Here is a 22041-nt window from a genome sequence, read left to right as displayed (position 1 = left end):
TTTGAGAATAGCAGGAGCTAAAGTGTGTTTACATTTTAAGGCACATGTTCGCAACTTCAAGTGTTATATATAATATATATATATATATAGCGTTGGTTGATCCGATATAGAGCAAATGATTTCATTTTGTTAAAAGCGACCGTACCTAAGAATGTTTGCTTTCTGTTTGAAAATTACAAGACTTTCAAGAGCTGTTATAAATTGATTGTTTATAATTAACAAAACTTGTGTCCTTGATTTAGAGGTATAATCAATTGAAAATGAAATGATTTTCTCTAGATTTTACAACAAGGATTTAATAAGATTTTAAAATGTTCTAAAATGGCTTCTTTTTTATTATCTATCATCAATATGTAATAATACTATACAGATAATAAAACTAGAGAATTCTTAGTATTGAATAAAATTAAAGTTTTTTGCAGTGTATCAATACTAACTGAATCGGTCTTTGGTGAAAGTTTTAATTGAAGTGAGAGCTTATCAAAATTTAGCAATCTTGAAAATAACATATTTGGTGTGTTCATAACATATTCAAAGATCTTGCTACGATGTTAGATTGATAACCTTTAGAAGATTTGTTAAATTACTTAAGGGTTTACGTTGATCGTGTTTAAATTAAAGGGCTTTATAAACGACATCACTGTAAACAAAAAAATGCGATATCCCGATTTTAATTCAGTTTTTTTTTTTTAAATCTAACAGTTCAGCTCATTTCCAAATCAAATTTGCTTCAGTGAAAAAATGAAGTAAATAATTATAAGTTATTTGTGATAGAATACACTGACAATTGTGTTCGATATGCTTGTCTCAGAAGTGGCGTTAAGATTTCAATTCAATAATCTATGCATAGCTGGTAAATTATTTCGCAGATATTTCGTTACCAAAAATTACTTAAAACTCTTAGAAATAAGAAGCATTCAATGTTGATTTCAATAAAAAGACAAATAAAAAGGTTTAAATGTTACTGACCAGTTGCAAGTCAATGGGTTAACGCATCAATAAGTTAGGTTGTAACAACAGCAAAAATCTGGTACAGATTTGCTTTACAAAATCTTATTTCAGTTTGTTACAAGATTTATTCATAGCGATATTGATTACATTTTTACATGGTGTGTGTAAACAAATGAAGGTAAATATGTATTTAATATTGTTTGTCTTGAATTGTAAATGGTCTTTAATTTGATGTAAACAAATAGCTATGCCGGTGTTTCTAGCCTTATAACATATTGGATACATGACACCATAGTATTGTCGCATACAACGCTTACATCGTCACGAGTAACAGGTATGTTCATTCTTTATCAACCATTATATTTATAAAAATTGAAAAGTAGATTTTTTTCAAGAAAAAAACAAACTCTTGTTATGATTATCTGCTCTTCTTTTAATGTTCTGATTTGTTTTTCCTACCCTTCAAGCCTTCCCTAATGTTAAAATGTGACGGTTAAGATGGTTAACAAAATTTATACTTTACCAAATTGAAAATAAAATTTTACTAAATGCAACTATGCGTGAGTGTATGATATTATAAATTACAGTTGTATACTTTGAGATTTCAAATATTACATACTAATTATTTTTAGAATATCAAATTAATCTTTACATGGCATACAGAGGGAGATTTTACAAATTAGAGGCCTCTTTCAATAGATAAAAGAGTCGAAATTTATTATGAAAGGAAAAATATAAAATACCTTCATAAAATGAACATATATATAAAGATTTAGATATCAGAAGATTTGGTATGAGTGCTCATGAGACAATTCTCCACCCAAGTCACAATTTGCAAAAGTCAACAATTAAATGTCAAAGTACGGTCTTTGACACAAAACCTTAAAGTTTGCTCACACCGAACGGCAAGCTATAAAGCGGCACAAAATATGATCAGAGTAAAACCATTATAACAGAAAAACCAACGATCTAATCTACATAAAACACGAGAAACACGTATGAATCATATCAACAAACGACAATCACTAAACATCAGGTTCCTGACTTAGGACAGGTGCAAAAAAATGCAGCGGGTTTAAACGTTTTGATAGGTATCAACCTTCACCCTTACCTGACAAAATAGTGTAACATCACAACATAGCAAGACACACTATAGATTATCAATCAAAAAGGGTGTCACATGTGGAGCAAGGTCTGCTATCCTTCCGCTGGTGCAACTGAGATAATACTTCCGATTGTTAGTTGTGCCCGTGTTGCGGAATCTTTAGCCTTTATGTTGCGTAAGACTACTTTGTTTTCTTTTTACATTTTGCCACGACACTTTGATTTATAAGTTATCTCCCTTTTGTATCTTCTGCTTCTTTGGTTTTTTTTTCTAAATATCCGGTCTCGTACATCAATGGTTTTAGCACGATGATTATAGTCTACATCTGTCGATCTGCATTGATCTATATGTAAATGAATATGTTTGTGACAATGTTTGCCTTATTGTATTGATTAACTTAAGTATGTTCTTCAGAAATGGGATTTGGAATTTCGAATATTGTTAAACGATTCACTGCTAAGCGGATTCATTAACCTAACGCCTACACATATAATAAGGTTGTGAACAATTTTTGATTTTTTACTTTGTCACATCATGAAAGTATTATATTATTGTCAATATATAATACTATTTCCAATGTCAAATATCAAAGCCTTCATTAATTTAGACATTTTGTCACTATACAATTTTGTCTCACTATACCACTTCCAAATTTGCTGCAAGTTATCATAAATGTAATACTTATTTAAGAATTGAATGCTTCTTTTTGTAAATTTATTGGGGTGTAAAAGCGTTGACCGAAGTACATTTGGATGAACGCGGAAGCGCTTCATTCTAAAAATGTACGCACGGTCAACGCTTTTACAACCCTATAAAGTTACAAAAAGAAGCATTCAATACTTATGATTACATTTTTTAGCTATGATCATGAAAACACGAATTTTATATATTTTATTATTTAATTCACCTGTGCACTTTATTGTTGGAGCACGTGTTATCATGAATGAAAAGTTGTATTGAGCAATGCAACTGCTTACGGAATAATACGTGATGTGCAGTTAGCCAATCAGAATAACATATTATAATGAAACATACATATAATGTAATTATTATTATTGTAAAATAGTTATAAATGTATGCCTGAACTTTACGCAGTGGTATACTACCGTAGTATGTTATATAGTTAGTCAAAATATATATACATTTTTGAAAGTTAGTAAAATGCTTATTTAGAATACGAATAAAATAAGATGTGGGAATGTGGGCTGTGCGCTGAAATTCTGCACCTTTTGGACACACGTTTGAAGGTCGACTATCAATAATTAGTGGTTGGGTTTTAAAAGTGCTCACAAACATTTAAACTCCGTTTACGCACTCAGGCCAGTATGTAGCGATTGTCTTCCTGTTGCAATTGCTCTATATATACTTTTGAACTGGAGAATACTATTGAATGCATGAATATACGTATAAAGACAGAAAGTTCAACTCAACGACAAAAACATATAAAAACATGAATGCAATTTTATATTACCATTTTTTTCAGCAAACTTTTAATCACACAAGTGAAGATTAAGATGTCATTAGATGTAATCAAGTTATTTTACGTCAATATCCCATGTTTTATCGGAGAGAAAAAAAAAGTTAATGGCACTTTACAAGAATCATAAAAAGTCTTAGAATAGATTTTATATTCCAGGTATACCATTAAAGAATGCTTTATGCATTATTTTTTTTTTTCCTTTTTATCGTTTTTTTGTAAACTTTGTTCTTTTAGCAATCTAAACCTAAAACTATTAAAAGAAAGCAAAAATTAATAACTTAAGCATTGGTTACCAGAGCCCAGAAGTATACACTTTAGATAATCTGTTTATTTATTGGAATCACATTTTCAAATTATGTGAATTACATTCTGCACGATACTAGTGTGTCATTTTTGGTTGATACTAATGCTTATAGCAATAAAAACAATGAATATTTAAAAGGACGAAAGTAAGTTAAGATTGTGATCGAAGCGGAAGAAGTACATATAGTCTTTGTATTTTTTACATCTGATGGGTTAAGCCTTTTTCAACTGATTTTTATAGTTCGTTCTTATGTTGTACTGTTATACCACTGTCCCAGGTTAGGGGGAGGTTGGGATCCCGCTAACATGTTTAACCCCGCCACATTATGTATGTATGTGCCTGTCCCAAGACAGGAGCCTGTAATTCAGTGGTTGTCATTTGTTTATGTGTTACATAAAATTGAGAATGGAAATGGGGAATGTGCCAAAGAGACAACAACCCGACCATTGAAAAAAACAACAGCAGAAGGTCACCAACAGGTCTTCAATGTAGCGAAAAATTCCCGCACCCAGAGGCGTCCTTCAGCTGGCCCCTAAACAAATATATATTTGTTTTTCGTTCATTTTTTGTACATAAATAAGGCTGTTAGATTTCTCGTTTGAATTGTTTTACATTGTCATTTCGGGGCCTTTTATAGCTGACTATGCGGTGGGCTTTGCTCATTGTTGAAGGCCGTATGGTGACCTATAGTTGTTAATTTCTGTGCCATTTTGGTCTCTTGTGGACAGTTGTCTCATTAGCAATCATACCACATCTTCTTTTTTATATTTTCTGTGTATTTAGTAAGGCTTGAAATTAAAACTTACGAACCCTTTCAAAAAATTGCTGTTTTGGTTCCTAAACGTGCATGAGGTGTACAACTATAATATTCCGTGGATTGGATTTTGATAACTCCATACGTGAATGGAGCTCTTCTAATCAAAGACAGCAAAAATAAGCTTCCTCATCTGTCCCTTTGGCATAACTATATTTGTGAGTTCTCTAGACTTTTTAGTGGCAATAAGTATATATTTTCCACTGTCAATGATACTTGGTATCTGAAAAGATGTGAACCTAATACAAAAATACAGCATGTGTTCAACTAGTTTTCAATGACGTTAATTTATCAGGCACTATAGAACTTGTGAAAATCAAGAATTACAACTCAACAACTTGCAATTCATATATCGCCTCAGTTAACGAGGTACTTCTCATATTGTCGGGTTCAAGTATATCATTCTTTATTTTAGATAATTATCGGTTTTTCTTTTGCTTCGTTGTTTTTCTTGTTGTAATGCATCTAATTGAACATTGATTTAATGCGGGCTCCTTTAAACTTGGAGATTTTCTTTTAGTCTATATACTTTTAGTTAAAACTTGAGTATCTCCATGATAGATTCCACCTGTAGGTTCATCTGGTAACCAATGGCCCAAACACTTCAATTACAGGAGACCGGCAAAGTGTGACCACAACTGGTTCTCATATACTACGCTGTGTGAATAAACTACACTACTTGAGTTCATGTAGAAAGAATCATACTTGAAAGTACTTTTACAGTCTTTTGAACAATTTTTGTAAGGAGTTTTATTAAGCAGTTCGAAAGATTATTATCCCATATTGCTTTTATATTTTACTTTTGAATTATTGCACCATCAGTTTAATAATTTACCAAGGAGGGTAGAAATTGTTCAAAATTACATGAAAACTGTAAACTAATCTTAACGACATGTATATAAGTTATGGCAATAAAAAAGTCGTTAAATGTAAAATATAAACCACAAAGAAGCAATTATAGAGTTTTTCACAAAATTGAGTCTAAATATTAAGGGGAAACCACTAATAAGAAAACTATAAAATACATATTGGAATATACTAATATATACCATACACTTTTGAGATGGTAATTAAATCATCAATCTACGGCAATCATTATATCTACTTATAAAGATGTCTTAAATTCCTATGCTCCCACGATATGTTACTCTGTTCGATAGCTGGGAATTAAATAACAATTCATTCTTTCTTAGCCTTTTTAGAAAGGCGAATTAATTAAATTTCAATAAGAATTTACAGTCCAAAGTTTAATCAAAATGTATTGTGTAAGTATGAACTAAAACTACCTGAGATTTGTAACAATGACGGCTTTTAACCTATCTCTAAAGTAAGTAAACTTTATTAAATATTTTGAAATTGTCTTTCATTTAATTTAAATGTATATTAATATAGGTGATGGAACTATGCTATCAAAAGTGAATAACATTGACCTGATTTTTTTATCCATAAGCAAGCACATGTGTATGGTTTTTACCTCTCATTGTTGAAACCCGTTCAGAGGCCTAAAATTGCTTTTAATACCACTTCACTTTGAACTCGGTGGATAATTGAAGCATTGACAACCATACCACATCTCCCCATTTTTGAATATATGAGTCGAATCTTCTGTTTGCCATAAATTAATTAAAAATAAGTTAACCCTTCTATAGGAAACATACATTTAAAACAACAAAAGTAAAAGCTTCGCAGCTGGGACTCATTAGTATAAAAGTCCCAAGAAATAGCAAGAGAGCAAATGAAAAAAAAAGAAGAAGAAGAAAGACAGCGAAAAGTATTACCAAAAGAGGTAGACGAACAGATAAACAACACTTGACAATAGAGAGCATAAAAAAATAAATATTTGTAGAAACGCGAACTACTTTAAAAATACTAGAGATGAAATAATGTGCATGCTCTGGAGTTATAACTTAAACATAATAGAAATCGATTTATTCTGTGTCCATTTATCATACTAATAGCTTAACTTGTAGGATTCACATTTTTCAAAAAATAATGTGAAAATTTAAAAGCTATATTCAGGGGATTTTTGGTAAGGAATTTTTTATTTCAATATATCGATTTAAGATTTTGCTGACTCTTTAAGAATAACCAAGAGTCCATAGTAGTTGTCACTGAAGCGTAATTCACTAAAAATAAAATTGTGCATTTACTTATCGTTGCCGGTCCTCAGTTTATCCGTCAGAAATGAACTGAATAAGTAAATCTCCCTGCACTAGAATATCAATACAAATAAAGGTTGATGACTGCATTGATGGGAAAGTTACGGCAGCCGACAACGCAGTCAACTGATTTGAGGATATATGTGACCTCGAGCTCTATGTTTCCAAGTCACCAACATTACAATTATTATAAAGTTCGCCAAATAAATGAAATAATTATAATGTGTTTTTTTGTTTTGTTTTGCTTTTACTTTTATATTACATCAAATATTCAAAAAGGGTTTCTGTTCTTCTCCTTTACAATGCATCTTGAGATAACTTGTGGCAGTTGTGTTTCAATTTATTTAATGCCGCAAACTTTATCAAGGTACGTTGCAACACTATATGATCTTTATTTTATTTTCCGGTATTTGTTTACTTTATAACTGGTTCCTCGTGGAATAGAGTATTTCCCATATATTAAGGAGGAAACATAGAAAACAGTCGTTAGACTCTATCCCGCTGTTCTTCGAATGAAAACTACCACAAACTACCAGGAAGTGATCATAAGCTGAAAATGAACTGACGACCTAAAAGATGTATTTTAAGCGTATTTCTACCTATAAATTTGGTAATCGGACATACCATCGAGTACCGTTGATGACGTCATTGCATGTAAACGGAATGGTGAAACGACGTCTCCTTTTCGTTTAACTTTAGCCAACGATGCTTCCGTATATATTCAATGCAAAATGGTAATGAAACCTGCTTTAAGCTTTCCATCTTATGTCCCTAAGTTTTCTTTACATTGATATTTGGATCGACTGACGGGGATACATAAAGCTTGTTTTTACTTTTAGACTGTCAGAATTTTCATGTTTAAATCGTCAGCATGATCAGATACAGAAGCATGTTTCAGTGTTTCCCTATATAACCAATTAAATATTTTTTTCCCCTCAAAATAGCTGGGGAACCAGTCCCCCCCCCCCCCCCCCCCACCTGAATCCACCTATGAAACCATAACCTCACCTGTATGGTCATGACCAAAAATTTCAAACCGCAAAGTTGTTTGAACTGCTTCTTTTTGTAAATTTATTTGGGTGCAAAAGGTGTTGATCTAAACATTGCTAAAGTAACATGAGTAAGTAGCGCTTCATTCATTCTAAAAATGTGCACACAGTCAACGCTTTTACAACCCTAAAAATACTAAAAGAAGCTTTCAATGCTTCAAGATAATTACATTTTTTTGCTAGGATCATGAAAACATGTTTTATATCAAGTTTTTCTTTAATTTACCTGAGCACTTTTCTTCAATCTTTGTCATGATGACAGAGTAATCTCTCTTGTAAATTATCCTCTCTTGTAAAATTATTATCATTGGTGTAGTTACTCCTATGTATTTAGATATTGTAGGTGGCGCTTTAAAAATATTAAAGAATCAATGCATGAAGTGAAAAAAATGAAAAAATTGTTAATTAGGTAATATACTTTTTTATGGCAGCATGTGTCATCATGAATGTTCCATTTCATTTTGAAACGAAGTTTAATTTCAGAATGATACAAGATTGCTTTTAGCCAATCAAAATAAAGAACTATTAAAAGGAAACATACATTATGTACATGTATATGTATTGTAATTTTAAAGTAAGAATTAAAAGATACATTTAGGAAATGTCAATGAGACCGTTGTCAACATATATTTGTTCCACCTAACAGAAGTTCCAATGGGAAACTTTGTTATAAACATTGTTATAATATCTATTCCTGTTGGAACAAATATTCTATACCATTTATTCCATTAGGAGCAAATACTGTAATATTTACTCCTGTGGAAATAATATTCCAGAATATTTTTTCCTTTTGGAACTTTTATTATGAAGGAACTTCTATTCCGTGACCCCGAACCTAACAACACACATTGACAACAAAATAGGAAGACACCCAGAGTGTGAGAGATTTGTGAACCCTATGTCTCTGATATATTAGATCACATTTGGTCATGTTGATCATTTCTTAGATTTTAAAAAGTTGTGAAAATTTAACATATACATGTACTTAACTAAAGATCTGCATTAATATAAACAAAATGATTATAAAGACAACCAAAAAAATTGAAATGAAAAGACTAGTCTAAAAGACCATAATCAACATTGCTTTCAAGAGGGAATTACAACCTTAGATTTCAATAACATAATTTTAATTAGTGTCTCATCAAATTAAAATTATTACTGTAAATCCAGAAATTATTGTTTGCATTCAATATTGCCGTTTTTTAAGAATGGACATAGTAAATGTAAGATTATTGCAGGAATAGCTGCATACGGATGTCAGAATGCGAGTTCTTATTATATTATGATACTCACCCAATCATATTTATATTAGCAATATTTAAATCTTCCAATAATTTCTGAATTTACCATGTTTCCACTAATCAAGTAATAATTTATTATTTCAACTATTGTCCTTTTAGAAATGCATCTTTTTGGTCTGTACATTTTTAGCTCACCTGGCCCAAAGGGCCAAGTGAGCTTTTCTCATCACTTGGCGTCCGGCGTCCGTCATCGTTAACTTTTACAAAAATCTTCTCCTCTGAAACTACTGGGCCAAATTAAACTAAACTTGGCCACAATAATCATTGGGGTATCTTGTTTAAAAAAATGTGTGGTGTGACCCGGCCAACCAACCAAGATGGCCGCTATGGCTAAAAATAGAACATAGGGGTAAAATGCAGTTTTTGGCTTGTAACTCAAAAACCAAAGCATTTAGAGCAAATCTGACAAGGGGTAAAATTGTTTATCAGGTCAAGATCTATCTGCCCTGAAATTTTGAGATGAATCGGACAACGTGTTGATAGGTTGCTGCCCCTGAATTAGTAATTTTAAGGAAATTTTACTGTTTTTGGTTATTATCTTGAATATTATTATAGATAGAGATAAACTGTAAATGTAAAGCAAAATTATATCCGGGTGAAATTTGATCCGGAGGAAAAAATGTCACAGTAGTTGTTGTTATTTTTTTATCCAGGGGAAAATATTTACCTGGGATATTTTTTCCTTTTCCATGAAATTCTATCTGGGTAGTTAACTTATTGACTAGTTATTAGAAAAAACTTATCCTTTAAAAATACTATGAAATAATGATAGTGTATTTGAAATAAAGTGAAATTGTTAAAAAAAAAAATGTCTTATATTGGGAAATAGTTTCACAATTTATCCTTGAAAAAAATTCCTGAAATATTCAAGTCAATATCATCCTTTTAAAAAGAAAATTATCATGAAACATAGGGAAGAAAACCAGAAGTAATTTCAAAGATCAGAATTGTGAAAATAATATATATCATGATTAAATAAGGTTAGTGAAATACATGTAAAAGTGAGTTGTTTTCAGATCTCAATACACAAAGGGTACAATCAAAATCACATGATGGATATACACACACCGGAAGTAACAGTCGAGCAGACCGCTTGAAAGGTAAGTAGTCGTATTTACTTGTTTATATCAATAAAATTTAATAAATAAGGTAGTGCACCAAATGTAGGATACTATCTAGTTTTGAAATACACAATTATCCTTGCTGGAAAGCGTGCAGATAATGCGAACACTTCGACACAGTTCCAAAATTTCACCGTCGAAGTGTTTGCAATAACTGCACGCTTTCTAGCAAAAACAATTGTGTATTTTAAAACTACATACTATCCGACATTCGGTGTGCCAACTTATTAATCAAAATTTAATTGATATAAACAAGAAAATGCAACTACTAACCTTTCAAGCGGCGAGTTCGACTGTAACTTCCGGTGTGTGTATACCCATCACGTGATTTTGATTGTACCCCTTGATACAAATATAAATTTAAAAGTAAGGTAGAAATATAGTTGCATTACTACTGTTAACAGTAATAGAAGAATTTGATAATGATGATATTTTTAACTAATATATGAATAGTTTTGTCTGGGGACAGAGATGTAGCTGTTGATTATATGGAAATCAGATAAATCATAGCATAACAATATATTGGAACAAAAGCATGTTTTACAACTGGATAGTTTTTACCTGTGAAATGTTATCTGTCTTATTAAAACAAGTTGTAAGTCATCTTTTTATATAAATGAATATATAAAAAAACAAGATTCAAGGAAAAATTTCACTATAAAATAGATTCAGAAATATATTATATTAATATCTTTAAAATATAAATTGCTCATAATTACCTCCCTTTGATAAATTATGCAAATTTGGTCTACCTTTGTGAAACATTTTATAATTATAGTCAGGTATATATTGATTGTGAGTAACTTACATAGTAGTTAATGGGACTCTATTTCACACGGTTCTGTGAAATATAGTATGGCAAATATTTACCGGTACATACTATCCGCATAACACAGATAGATTTTCTCTCCTCTGGAAAAAATCAACCTGTGCAATACCATGCCTGGAAAAAAAATACCGGGATAAATTATCCTCAGGATAAAATATCACAGAGGAAGAAATAAACCATTACATAAACAGCAATAATGTTCAGCAAAGTAAGATTTACAAATAAGTCAACATGACCGAAATGGTCAGTTGACCCCTTTAGGAGTTATTGCCCTTTATAGTCAATTTTTAACCATTTTTCGTAAATCTTAGTAATCTTTTACAAAAATCTTCTCCTCTGAAACTACTGGGCCAAATTAAACTAAACTTGGCCACAATCATCATTGGGGTATCTAGTTTAAAATATGTGTGGCGTGACCCGACCAACCAACCAAGATGGCCACCATGGCTAAAAATAGAACATAGGGGTAAAATGCAGTTTTTGGCTTGTAACTCAAAAACCAAAGCATTTAGAGCAAATCTGACGTGGGGTAAATTTGTTTATCAGGTCAAGTTCTTTCTGCCCTAAAATTTTCAGATAAATCGGACAACCCGTTGTTGGGTTGCTGCCCCTCAATTGGTAATTTTAAGGAAATTTTACTGTTTTGGGTTATTATCTTGAATATTATTATAGATAGAGATAAACTTTAAACAGCAATAATGTACAGCAAAGTAAGATTTACAAATAAGTCAACATGACTGAAATGGTCAATTGACCCCCTAAGGAGTTATTGTCCTTTATAGTCAATTTTTAACAATTTTTATAAAATTTGTAAATTTTTACTAACCTTTTCCACTGAAACTACTGGGCAAAGTTCATTATAGATAGAGATAACTGTAAACAGCAAGAATGTTCAGTAAAGTGAGACGTACAAACACATCACCATCACCAAAACACAATTTTGTCATGAATCCATCTGCTTCCTTTGTTTTATATTCACATAGACCAAGGTGAGCGACACAGGCTCTTTAGAGCCTCTAGTTCTATAAAAACTGGGGACTACTTTAACATATAACACAGTGTTATAGCAGTCTCAGAATAAACACAATAAAACAGGTGCATTTATCTTCTCCATGCTTTATTCAGAAGGCATATTTGGACAACCTGTCCCTAGACAGCTGTCAAAACATATTAGTTTCTAATAGTTTCAATACAATTATATCTTCGTAAATGTTCAGAGACAACAGTTTTTAAACTAATTAAAAGCTGTGTAAAAAAAGGTCTGATGTTTTGGTTATATACCAAAAAAGAAGCCTGCATACTTTGTTCCATGCATTTATCTCAAATCATATCTGGAAGTTTGCTTAAGCAATCAGTGTTTGAAGCAGTTTGGTTAATATATTTCAGGGTTATAAATATGTATCTCACTTTTTCATAATATGCTTCAGAAAAACTCTAGGCCTATAAAAAAGAAGATGTGGTATGATTGCCTAGTTTGTTCCTAACAAACACTGTAACAAACTGTTAACCAGATTGAGATGTAGGTGTTTCCTCTTGTCAGGTTACCTTTAAGCACTTGACTTTTATATAAAGACATTGACCAGAGTAATTCATGACCATAAACATCCTAATTAAATTTTTTAAGAGGGTAATATATTGATTTCATGTGTTAAATTAACATGTAGCTCATAAAATGAAAAAGTCCTTACTAATATTGATCAAACATCCATCATTCTAAATAAAAAAAAATCAATCTTTTTGCAGTTACATTAATACCATGATATGTGACATAATGCGATCACTGTTCAATGTTAGCTTAAGTATTTAGTATTAAATCCAACATTTGGTATATAAGTACGTATTCATAAGTTAAATGTTACAATGTTTTATGATTATTGAGCTGAGGTTAATGTTAGTAGGGAAACATCAATGAGATAGCATCCAAACCACTCTATAAAAGGCTATTCTAAAAGACATATTTAAGAGGTCTATACATGTATATGGACTCAAATTTTTCTCATTGTTGAATACTGTACAGTGACCTGTCGTCATGATAGTTATTTACACACTGCTTTTATCCTTGTCCTTATGTCTCTGGCGTATCATGCTTATTATACTAGCTTTAATATAAACCTCAGTCTGATATATATATAAACCTAGGCTATGTAAGTCTGAAATAATATATATTTTTTAAGAAATCTAATACCTAGCTATAATAACATGTAATATGAGGCAGGCATTACCTATAAATGGGGACGAAATCTGTATGAATTATTTTTTTGTAACTTAAATATTTGTTAAAAAAAAAGAAACAGAAATACTGTAACGTTTCCAATTTTGGTTCTGTTGTTAGGGATTTTAGTTGTGGAGTTATTTTGAGTTATGACGTCATATGCAATGTAAACAAAGAAATGCTATCATTGGCAATGTTTTTTCATATCAAGGAATTATTAAAAATGAAATTGGTATAGCTTTCCTTCCTATTTTATACTAGACTGATAAATATATATTTTACTCAAAGTTTCATACAAACGAGACCGGAAAAAAGAAGTCATTGTAGATTTCTGCACAGATGCGGGAATTCAAAACATGACATCAAAAAATATTTTGAGTTCATTAGTACAATGAAAATTTCGAGAAAATTTTCCTGATTTAAAAAAAAATAATTTTTTTTATTGATTTTTCTACTGTTATTGGGGACTTCGTCCCCATATAACTTAGGTACACAGGCAATATATTGATCTGACTTTCAATGCTTTGATGGTTGGTTATTTCAGATCCTAACTATTCAACTTCATTATTTGATACATTGCATTAATTATATACTGAAAATTATTTATGATTTATCTTGAAAGGAAATCTCCAGAAGGCTAATGGTATATTATATATATAAAGTATTGGGATTTCAAGGGCTAAATGTTATTATCTAGTTGCTTGTAAAAATTAATCAATGTTATACATTTTAGTATTATCAATGGATATTTTGCAAATTTGGTTTGGTTTTGTGGTTTCTAGAAGATACTTCAGTAAATTCACATGAGAAATATGTTTATTTTCCAAATTTGCATTGTCAGCTTATCAATGTTCTTACTAGACTAAAAATACATACTAGTGTTTAAAGAAAAACAGGATAATTATCATCAAATTGGTTTTATAGTTAAATTTGTTTCTTTGAATATAAAGGTACATAATGAATGTATCATATGTTGCAGTGAGTTGTTGCTTAAATCCTTTGTTTGGTTTTAGTCTTATATTTTTCTCTAATTTCCTGAATGTACGTACAAGAAAAGTAAATTAAAAAAAAGTGTCAAAAAGTAAATGGTTGATTTATATGTTGAAATTATTAATAGAAGCAGCAGCATACCTTTAGTGATCTACATACAAACAAAAGGCATATGCTATATTGCCAGTTCTTTACCACAACTGTTGACAGAACGAAATTTGACAAATAGATTATAGTCAAATTTAGACATTTTATTTCAAGTGATAGATGTGTGTGGCAAAACAAAATTTATAGAAAAACTTTTACTTTTCTGTGATTTTTGTTCCAATGTTGTACATGTTGTTTCAATTTCAATCTTTATGAGTCTAGATAATAAAGGTACTGTGGATTCATTATTATTCGTTGGATACCAATTTTCATGAATTTCATGCGTACAGGCTACTAGGTGAACCATGAAATTAAATCTTCAAAGGATGACAATTAAATTTTCTATAAGGTTGTATGCTGACCTTGGCAAAACCATGATGAAATTAAATATCTGCTCACATGTATTATAAGTTTTTTCTTAATCAACAAAAATTGCTATCCGTGTGGTGTCTGTCCCCTGTATCCACGAAAATATATGTCCACTCCACAGTATATTAAGAATGTCAAATGATAAAATGGATAATTAAATTGGTTTTGTGTTTTGTAGGAGTAGCCATATTATCTGTTCACAAGTGTAAATCATGATGGCAAAGGATGTAAAGTAATTTCATTGTATGGAGAGTTCAATTAACATTTTAATTCAAAATTCAACGACGACAACTTATAATTGATGAAAGTAAGTAATGAAACTACTGAGATGGAGACAGTAATGGAAGAACCCAAGATGTCAGGGAATGAGGTGGAACAATTTCTACTGAACAATACAGAATTTATTGTAGAACACTTGAAAAAGCATGGGACACCAACTTTAATCAAGAAAATAAGTGATATTAAACCAAGTACGCCAAGAAAAATGCCGATGTTTAACACGGCTCCACGAAATTCTATTACAACTTCCATGTTTAAAAGGTATGTGGAGGGTAATTTGACTAGAATCAAGCAGGAAAGGAAAAATATGACAGAGTTAAAGAAAATGTCAGAAGCTGAATTGTTCACAGAATTAATAAAAGACATTGCTACAGAACTTGATGTTAATGTTTTATGTCATAAAATTTTACAAAATGTTAATATTCTTACAAAAAGTGATCGTAGTAGTTTGTTTTTAGTAAGGGGAAGTAAAGAAAATAGACATCTTGTTTCAAAACTTTTTGATGTGACGGAAACCTCAACACTACAAGAATCACTGCACACAGAGGAAACAGAAATCAAAGTGCCTTTTGGTAGAGGAATTGCTGGTTATGTTGCACAAGCCAAAGATACAGTCAACATTACAGATGCTTATGAGGTACATTTTTTTGTACCACTGGAGAAAAATTAATTTTCGAATGTGGGGTTAAAACTTCGTGGTTTTGTCTCTATACAAGATTTCATGGGGATTTAATTTCGTGGTTTCCATTAAATAGATGTAATATTATTTATTTTGTGGGGGTTTTAATTTCATGGATATATATTCTTTCCAAGAAATAAACGAAAATACGGAAATTAAATCCTCCACGAAAATTTCTGCTTTTACAGTATATATTTTAATGTTCCAAGCAGCTTAACATGCTTAATATGCCAATAACTTTAATAGCAATCAGTAAAATATTCTGTTGCTGTCTTATATTGTTTAGGCCAACATTTTCTATTACCAATAATGTCTAATTGACAATAATACAACTATCTGCCATTGAAACCAAAGGACGAAGGTGTAAACAAATATAGGGCACTGTAAGGCCTTCAATAATGAGCAAAGTATATTAAGCTATAAATGGTCCTGGCATGACTAAATTTGAAACAATTCAGAGGAGAAAAACTAAAGGCCTGAGTATGTTTCAATCAAATAATCATTGTGTGTGATGGACATCTCACTACTAATAATGACCAGATTTACAATGTGTAGCCAAGATATTGCCTCATTCACTGTACCTTTGGTCTAGTTGAAAGTTATTATTAAACTGATACAAACTAATTTTCAGTTGACAACTTAACAAATGGCAATTATAATTCCTCAGGTGTCTCTTTCACGTCCAAATTTTTTTTTAATACATTTTTTATTGGACATGTTAGGATACACATATCAAAACATGATTATACAAAATATATTTCATAGCTACATTTTGTACATAGCAGGTTTACACATATGATACCATCATGACCATTGATTTTATATAAGATGTAATATTATATATTAATGGAATAAACGATAAATGCATTAGGATAATCAAGGTAAATAGACCATATTTTACTTCCTGGTCAGGTTGGTGGTTTGACAAACCATGACAATGCATGATGACAAATGAATAGTTCATTAGCATGGTTCTAGTGATTAGTACATGTAAAGTTTAAAAAAAACAGCAAAACTGAAACATGATCAAGTTATTAAACTAAAGGAATTTCCTGGTCTTGGTAGAATCATTTATAGTTGAAATAACCATTATATAATTATTGTTAGATTGATTTATCACCTTGATATTTATTATCCATGTTCCATTGATTACGAATTGTAGCTTGCATTATGTTTGACAACATTTTCTAATAAAGACCATATATTGAAGATGCAATTCAGTATGTTTGGTTTGGATTTTATTGAAGCATTCATAACACAAACAGAAAGAAATCTTTTCATGAAAAATTTTATTTTTGAAATGCATTATAATAAATCATTAGACAAAAGACAGGATGACAGGAAATCATTTTTACATTGGTTAGGCCAAGATAGTATAGTTCTGTTTCCTGCCACCCTATTGGCCTACCTACCCTAAATTTGCCTTTTTTACCTAACAGTCAGACACCTTTCATAGACATTTTTGGATATCAAGACAACCGTTACAAGTCAAAACATTTTTTGTTTTAAAGCACTGTTAAGGTCCAAAACATTTTCATTTAGAATCTTCAATGTATTACTTTGTAAAATATTTTAAATATAAATTATTTTACCTACCTTTTCAGGAAACAGGTACTCACAGTACACTGCTGATATATACTTCTTTGACTGACGCTTGTCTAAAATATTTTCTGTTGTTTTAGTGCATTCTAGTTTCCTTTCAATTGACATCGACTAATTTCAAATACATGTAATTGTAAACGTGTTTAAGGTAATTCACAGTCTGCATCCTTAGCCACTAGTCCCATGCTCTAGACTAGTAAAGTTTTATATTTTAAGGTGCAGATTAATTAAATTGATAGATTTATTGTTTTTGTGCAAAATGTCCAGTAGCAAACATTTGATGCCAAATTGATAACTTCAGTCATGTGTCAGTTAAAATAAGGATCCAATTGGCTGTATCTTCATTGTGTTCATAATGACCAGTTCAGATTTGTGTCCAATGTTTCAGTAATAAAGTTTAACTGCTTGGTCATTGAGTATGTAGTCTAACAACAACTTTGTTTTACTTTAAATTTATTAAGTACATGTATATCTTTCTCGTTGATTTCAGGATCCCAGATTTAATAATGACATAGATAAAAAGACTGGATACAGAACCATGAGTATTCTATGTATGCCAATATCAAATTATGAAGGAGAGGTTATAGGGGTGGCACAGATTATAAACAAAGCTGGAAATGGAATATTTACTGTTGAGGATGAAAGGGTAAGAAAATGTGCTAAGAAGACACAACATGCACAACATGGTATCCTCTTCCTGTACCAACACATGGCCTAGACTGACCTCTGTCAGGACGGCTTTTTTGAAAGTGCCTTCTAAAAGTAAAATTCAGTTTTTAGAAATGTACTAACACAAACATGATTAGATGAATTAAACTGCTTGCAGAACATTACTATTCTAACACGATATACACCCTTTTAGAAAAATTTATTGTTGCTTTCTCATTTGAGAGCCTTATCAAAATGGTATGATTTAAGTATTAATGTTTTCACTTTGATCAAATTACTTCTTTCACTTTCAACTATCATATTTTCCAATAGTTTGTGAATTACAATATATACTTATCTTTTACGTTTATGGTTGCCTTTCCAAAAAAAAAAATTGAAAGAATTATAACAAAGAAATACCCTCTACATAATCATGTACATGCTATATAGTGTATACTTTCAGGACATTTTTGTGCATGCTAACATAATATTATGGTTTAAACCTAAGGTATTTAAGCTTTGGCATCATATAATTTAATTTTAAGTTGGATGTGTTTCAAAGTTGATGAAAACCTCTTGATATAAGCATATATTCAAACATGAAGTAAAAAAGCCACTGATGACCTATATAATGATGATTTTTTTCATTGCTTTTTTTTATTTTGAGAACTATATATTTCATTGCTAGGTAATACAACCATGACAGCAAATTTATTTATATAACATTATTTTTTTGTATTGTTTTTCTACAGCTGTTTGAGAAATACCTGACATTTTGTGGTATTGGATTAACTAATGCACAGTTATTTGAAATGTCTGTCATGGAATACAAAAGAAATCAGGTGGGTATAGAGAGAAAAAGATTCATTGAAGAAGTTCATTGCTGAGAAAGAGAGTCTTTAAGAAGTTAATTGCTGATATTTAAAATTATAGAATTAATTTCAATTATAGTATATATAAAACATTGAAATTAAGGAAATATTAAGATAGAGCATTGTCTTTGTTTCTGAGATGTAAGCACTTTGCATTATTGTCCAAATGTTAAAAAATTATCATTCAGAGCGCAACATAATAAACCCAAAATGGCATTCTGTAATAATTAGTTCTGTGTACATCACTAATTGATTCACTAAAATCAGGTTAAAATCTTTCAAAAGTTTGTATTAATTTCAAAAAGTAATGATTTACAACTGGGGGATTAAAATAGTGAGCGTCCAAGGTCTTTTCAAGGCAGGGACTTTTCATTTTTGAATTACAAAATTCACGGACCTACCATTCTTTACACATGTACAGATGCTTTACCCATACCATTGAATATCTTATGAAGGACCTTTTACTGAAAATTTCAAATGGACCTTTCATTATTTAATGCAAAGGACAAGGTTAACGGTTTTGAAGTTCATCCAAACAAATTTCAAACCTAAGGGAATATTTTAACGTGATGAGTAGCTTTACAAAACAAAATCTAAAAAATGAGAAAATAGGGGGGCAAAAAACTGGCCTTATCATACCTTGTCTTTTGAACCTGTGATACAAAACAATAAAACACAGATTCATTATCATGTCTTGGTGCTTTACCCAGATTGTTATCTCTGTTTACTGAGGTTTTAAAAGAAGTCCTATGATTAACCTGTACAGCATGAACAGTGAAAGCAGGAATATCAGGTTTCCCTAGCAGGTTGCTTGATATTCTTGCTGATAAAGTCAGTATCTAAAACAAAAATGCTATTACTATATATTTATTAATAATCTCTTTCATATTACAATACATAACTCTTTGTTATGACAGCAATATAAATAAAATATTTTTAGGGCCTGAAATTGACTCTCATTGATAACATTTTATGATGACATATCAGTAATGTTGATTGATTTTAACTCCCCTGGCCCAATGACGATAAAATCTGAGCTATAACCTTCACTTATATTTTAATATATATCTTTAATATAATCATTGATATTGCTAGAATATCCTAATGAAGTACTTGTTTTTCTACTTTAGATGTTATTAAATCTAGCTAGAGGTGTTTTTACAGAACAAACCAATCTGGATAAATTGATAAAAAAGATAATGTTAGATGCTCAGGGACTTCTGAAATGTGAAAGATGCAGTGTGTACTTAATAGATGATTCACTTGAAGGGGTAAGGGATTTTCTTTAATGTGTCATAAAACAAATTATGCTTGAAAGGAGATTCCACAACCCATCAGTTTGTTCAAAATGATACATTGGATGGTTTTAATCATTCACAGAGTTTTTGCAATGTTTGAATCTGAATTACAGATAATATATAATACATGAATGAAAAGAGATGTTTGTAACAGTATACCTCAATGAGATTTAATACAACCGAATCATAACAATTTACTCAAAGACATGTGTTTATACATTATGTAAAGCTCTAAACTGCCCCAAGTATAAAAAAATTGCCAAACAGATTTTATCAAACATCTGCAATCAAAACACCAAATACTCAAAATAACAAAAAACACCATCATAATCTATAATACATAAGACACGGCCAGGTGCAAAAACTACAATACACACTCAAATGTTTTTTAAAACTTTGAATGTATTAATCATCATTTTTTATCATGCAACTTTTTATTTTGCCTAATTATGCATGAAATTTTGCTTTGATTTTAAACTTATCTGCTTTATTTGTTGTAAAGCTTTTGCATGTATTGTATGTTAGCATGTCTTGCATGTTTTATAACTAATGGTCAGATATCATGTTAGCACTAAGAATAAGAAATCATCATGCATGATGATGTTTGTTTTAGGTGCATATTACACTCAGTCTGCTCTGTTTTTAAGAAGACTAACACATTGAAGACACTTATAGTATGGGGGTCTTATTCAAAGGAGCAAATTTTAAATGTTCTTCATGCATTTTTATTCTTTCTTTAGAATATCTAGATCATTTGTGAAAGTTGTATAAAATTAAGGTTATCACAGGAGAAACAAATTCTTAAATCAATCGAATCTCGAGCAGTTAAAGTCATTAGGCCTTCTAATTCAGAATCACTACAAGGATTCATTTCAGATTGGATAAAAAAATAAAAACCAGTTGTATTTGAATTATTATTCTGTATTGAAACTTGATATTCAGTTCTAGCAGTATAAGGATATGATGTTTTATAGGTAATTTCCATAAATAATGCTCAAAAAGATAGTTGTATCATAAACTTACATATTACAATCATGAATAGTGCAAATATGGTAGCATTACTTTGCAATATCTCCTGGAAATTCTCCCCACCCCCTTTTTTTAAAGAAAATTGCCAAAAGAACACTTTGGTTTTTCTGGGGGTTTTCTTTTACCATTAAGAATATTCACTGAGAATGATAACAGAAATATACATGTATGCCATTGGTAAACTTGTTATTTATGTGTGTATGTTCCATAAATTGGTTTACAGACTCACAAAGATCTTTCCCGCTGAGTATGATTACTCAATATATACTAAAGATCCGTTTCTTACATCAAATATTTAATTCATCTAGGATAAAAACAAGTTTACAGGCATGTTTGCAAGAATTATGCAGAAATATAATAACAAACACCTGTCTAGGTCAACATCACAGGTAACTGTGTGTCTTAACCTCTGCATACTGTAGAATTAATCTCACATTTCTTAGCACATTTTATTTTTAATATACTAACTCAAATGTTAGATAATGGTGAAAGCGAAATATTAACATAGTCTCTTGTGTAGAGTTGTCTCATTGGCAATCATACCACATCTTCTATTTTTATACATATAGAATTTGACACATTTATAACCTTAGCACAATTTTAAAGTACAGTCCACTCTTGTTATCTTGAAGTCAGCCAAATCAGATAAATATTTATAGATACCCATGGTTTGACTCAAGTGAACACTGGTAGTTTTACAGAGTCCAAGGGACCCAACTCTTGCTTAGCTTGGAAAGGCTAAAATGTTAAAAGGGATTAAATTAAGAAGGATAATTTTACATCCAAGATAATTATTTATGGAA

General features: G+C 30.7%; 1 protein-coding gene across 7 annotated transcripts in view; it reads left to right on the top strand.

Moving 5' to 3' along the window:
- Nucleotides 1-22041, top strand: part of LOC139520783 (cGMP-specific 3',5'-cyclic phosphodiesterase-like) — a 70147-nt gene that overhangs the window by 10950 nt on the left and 37156 nt on the right. For 4 of the 7 annotated variants that reach the window (XM_071313726.1, XM_071313724.1, XM_071313722.1 and 1 more), the window contains exons 1-5: nt 7268-7547; nt 15010-15747; nt 17882-18037; nt 18792-18881; nt 20042-20182. In XM_071313726.1, the coding sequence (XP_071169827.1) occupies nt 15133-15747; nt 17882-18037; nt 18792-18881; nt 20042-20182 (1002 nt within the window). In that variant the 5' untranslated portion in view covers nt 7268-7547; nt 15010-15132. Of the gene's footprint in view, nt 1-7267; nt 7548-15009; nt 15748-17881; nt 18038-18791; nt 18882-20041; nt 20183-22041 lie in introns of those variants that run through there. The other 3 variants (XM_071313725.1, XM_071313723.1, XM_071313720.1) reach the window with 1 other exon arrangement.

This window comes from Mytilus edulis, chromosome 4 (genome assembly GCF_963676685.1).
Source record: "Mytilus edulis chromosome 4, xbMytEdul2.2, whole genome shotgun sequence".
Lineage (NCBI taxonomy): Eukaryota > Metazoa > Mollusca > Bivalvia > Mytilida > Mytilidae > Mytilus > Mytilus edulis.
This window is presented reverse-complemented; position numbering and strand designations above follow the sequence as displayed.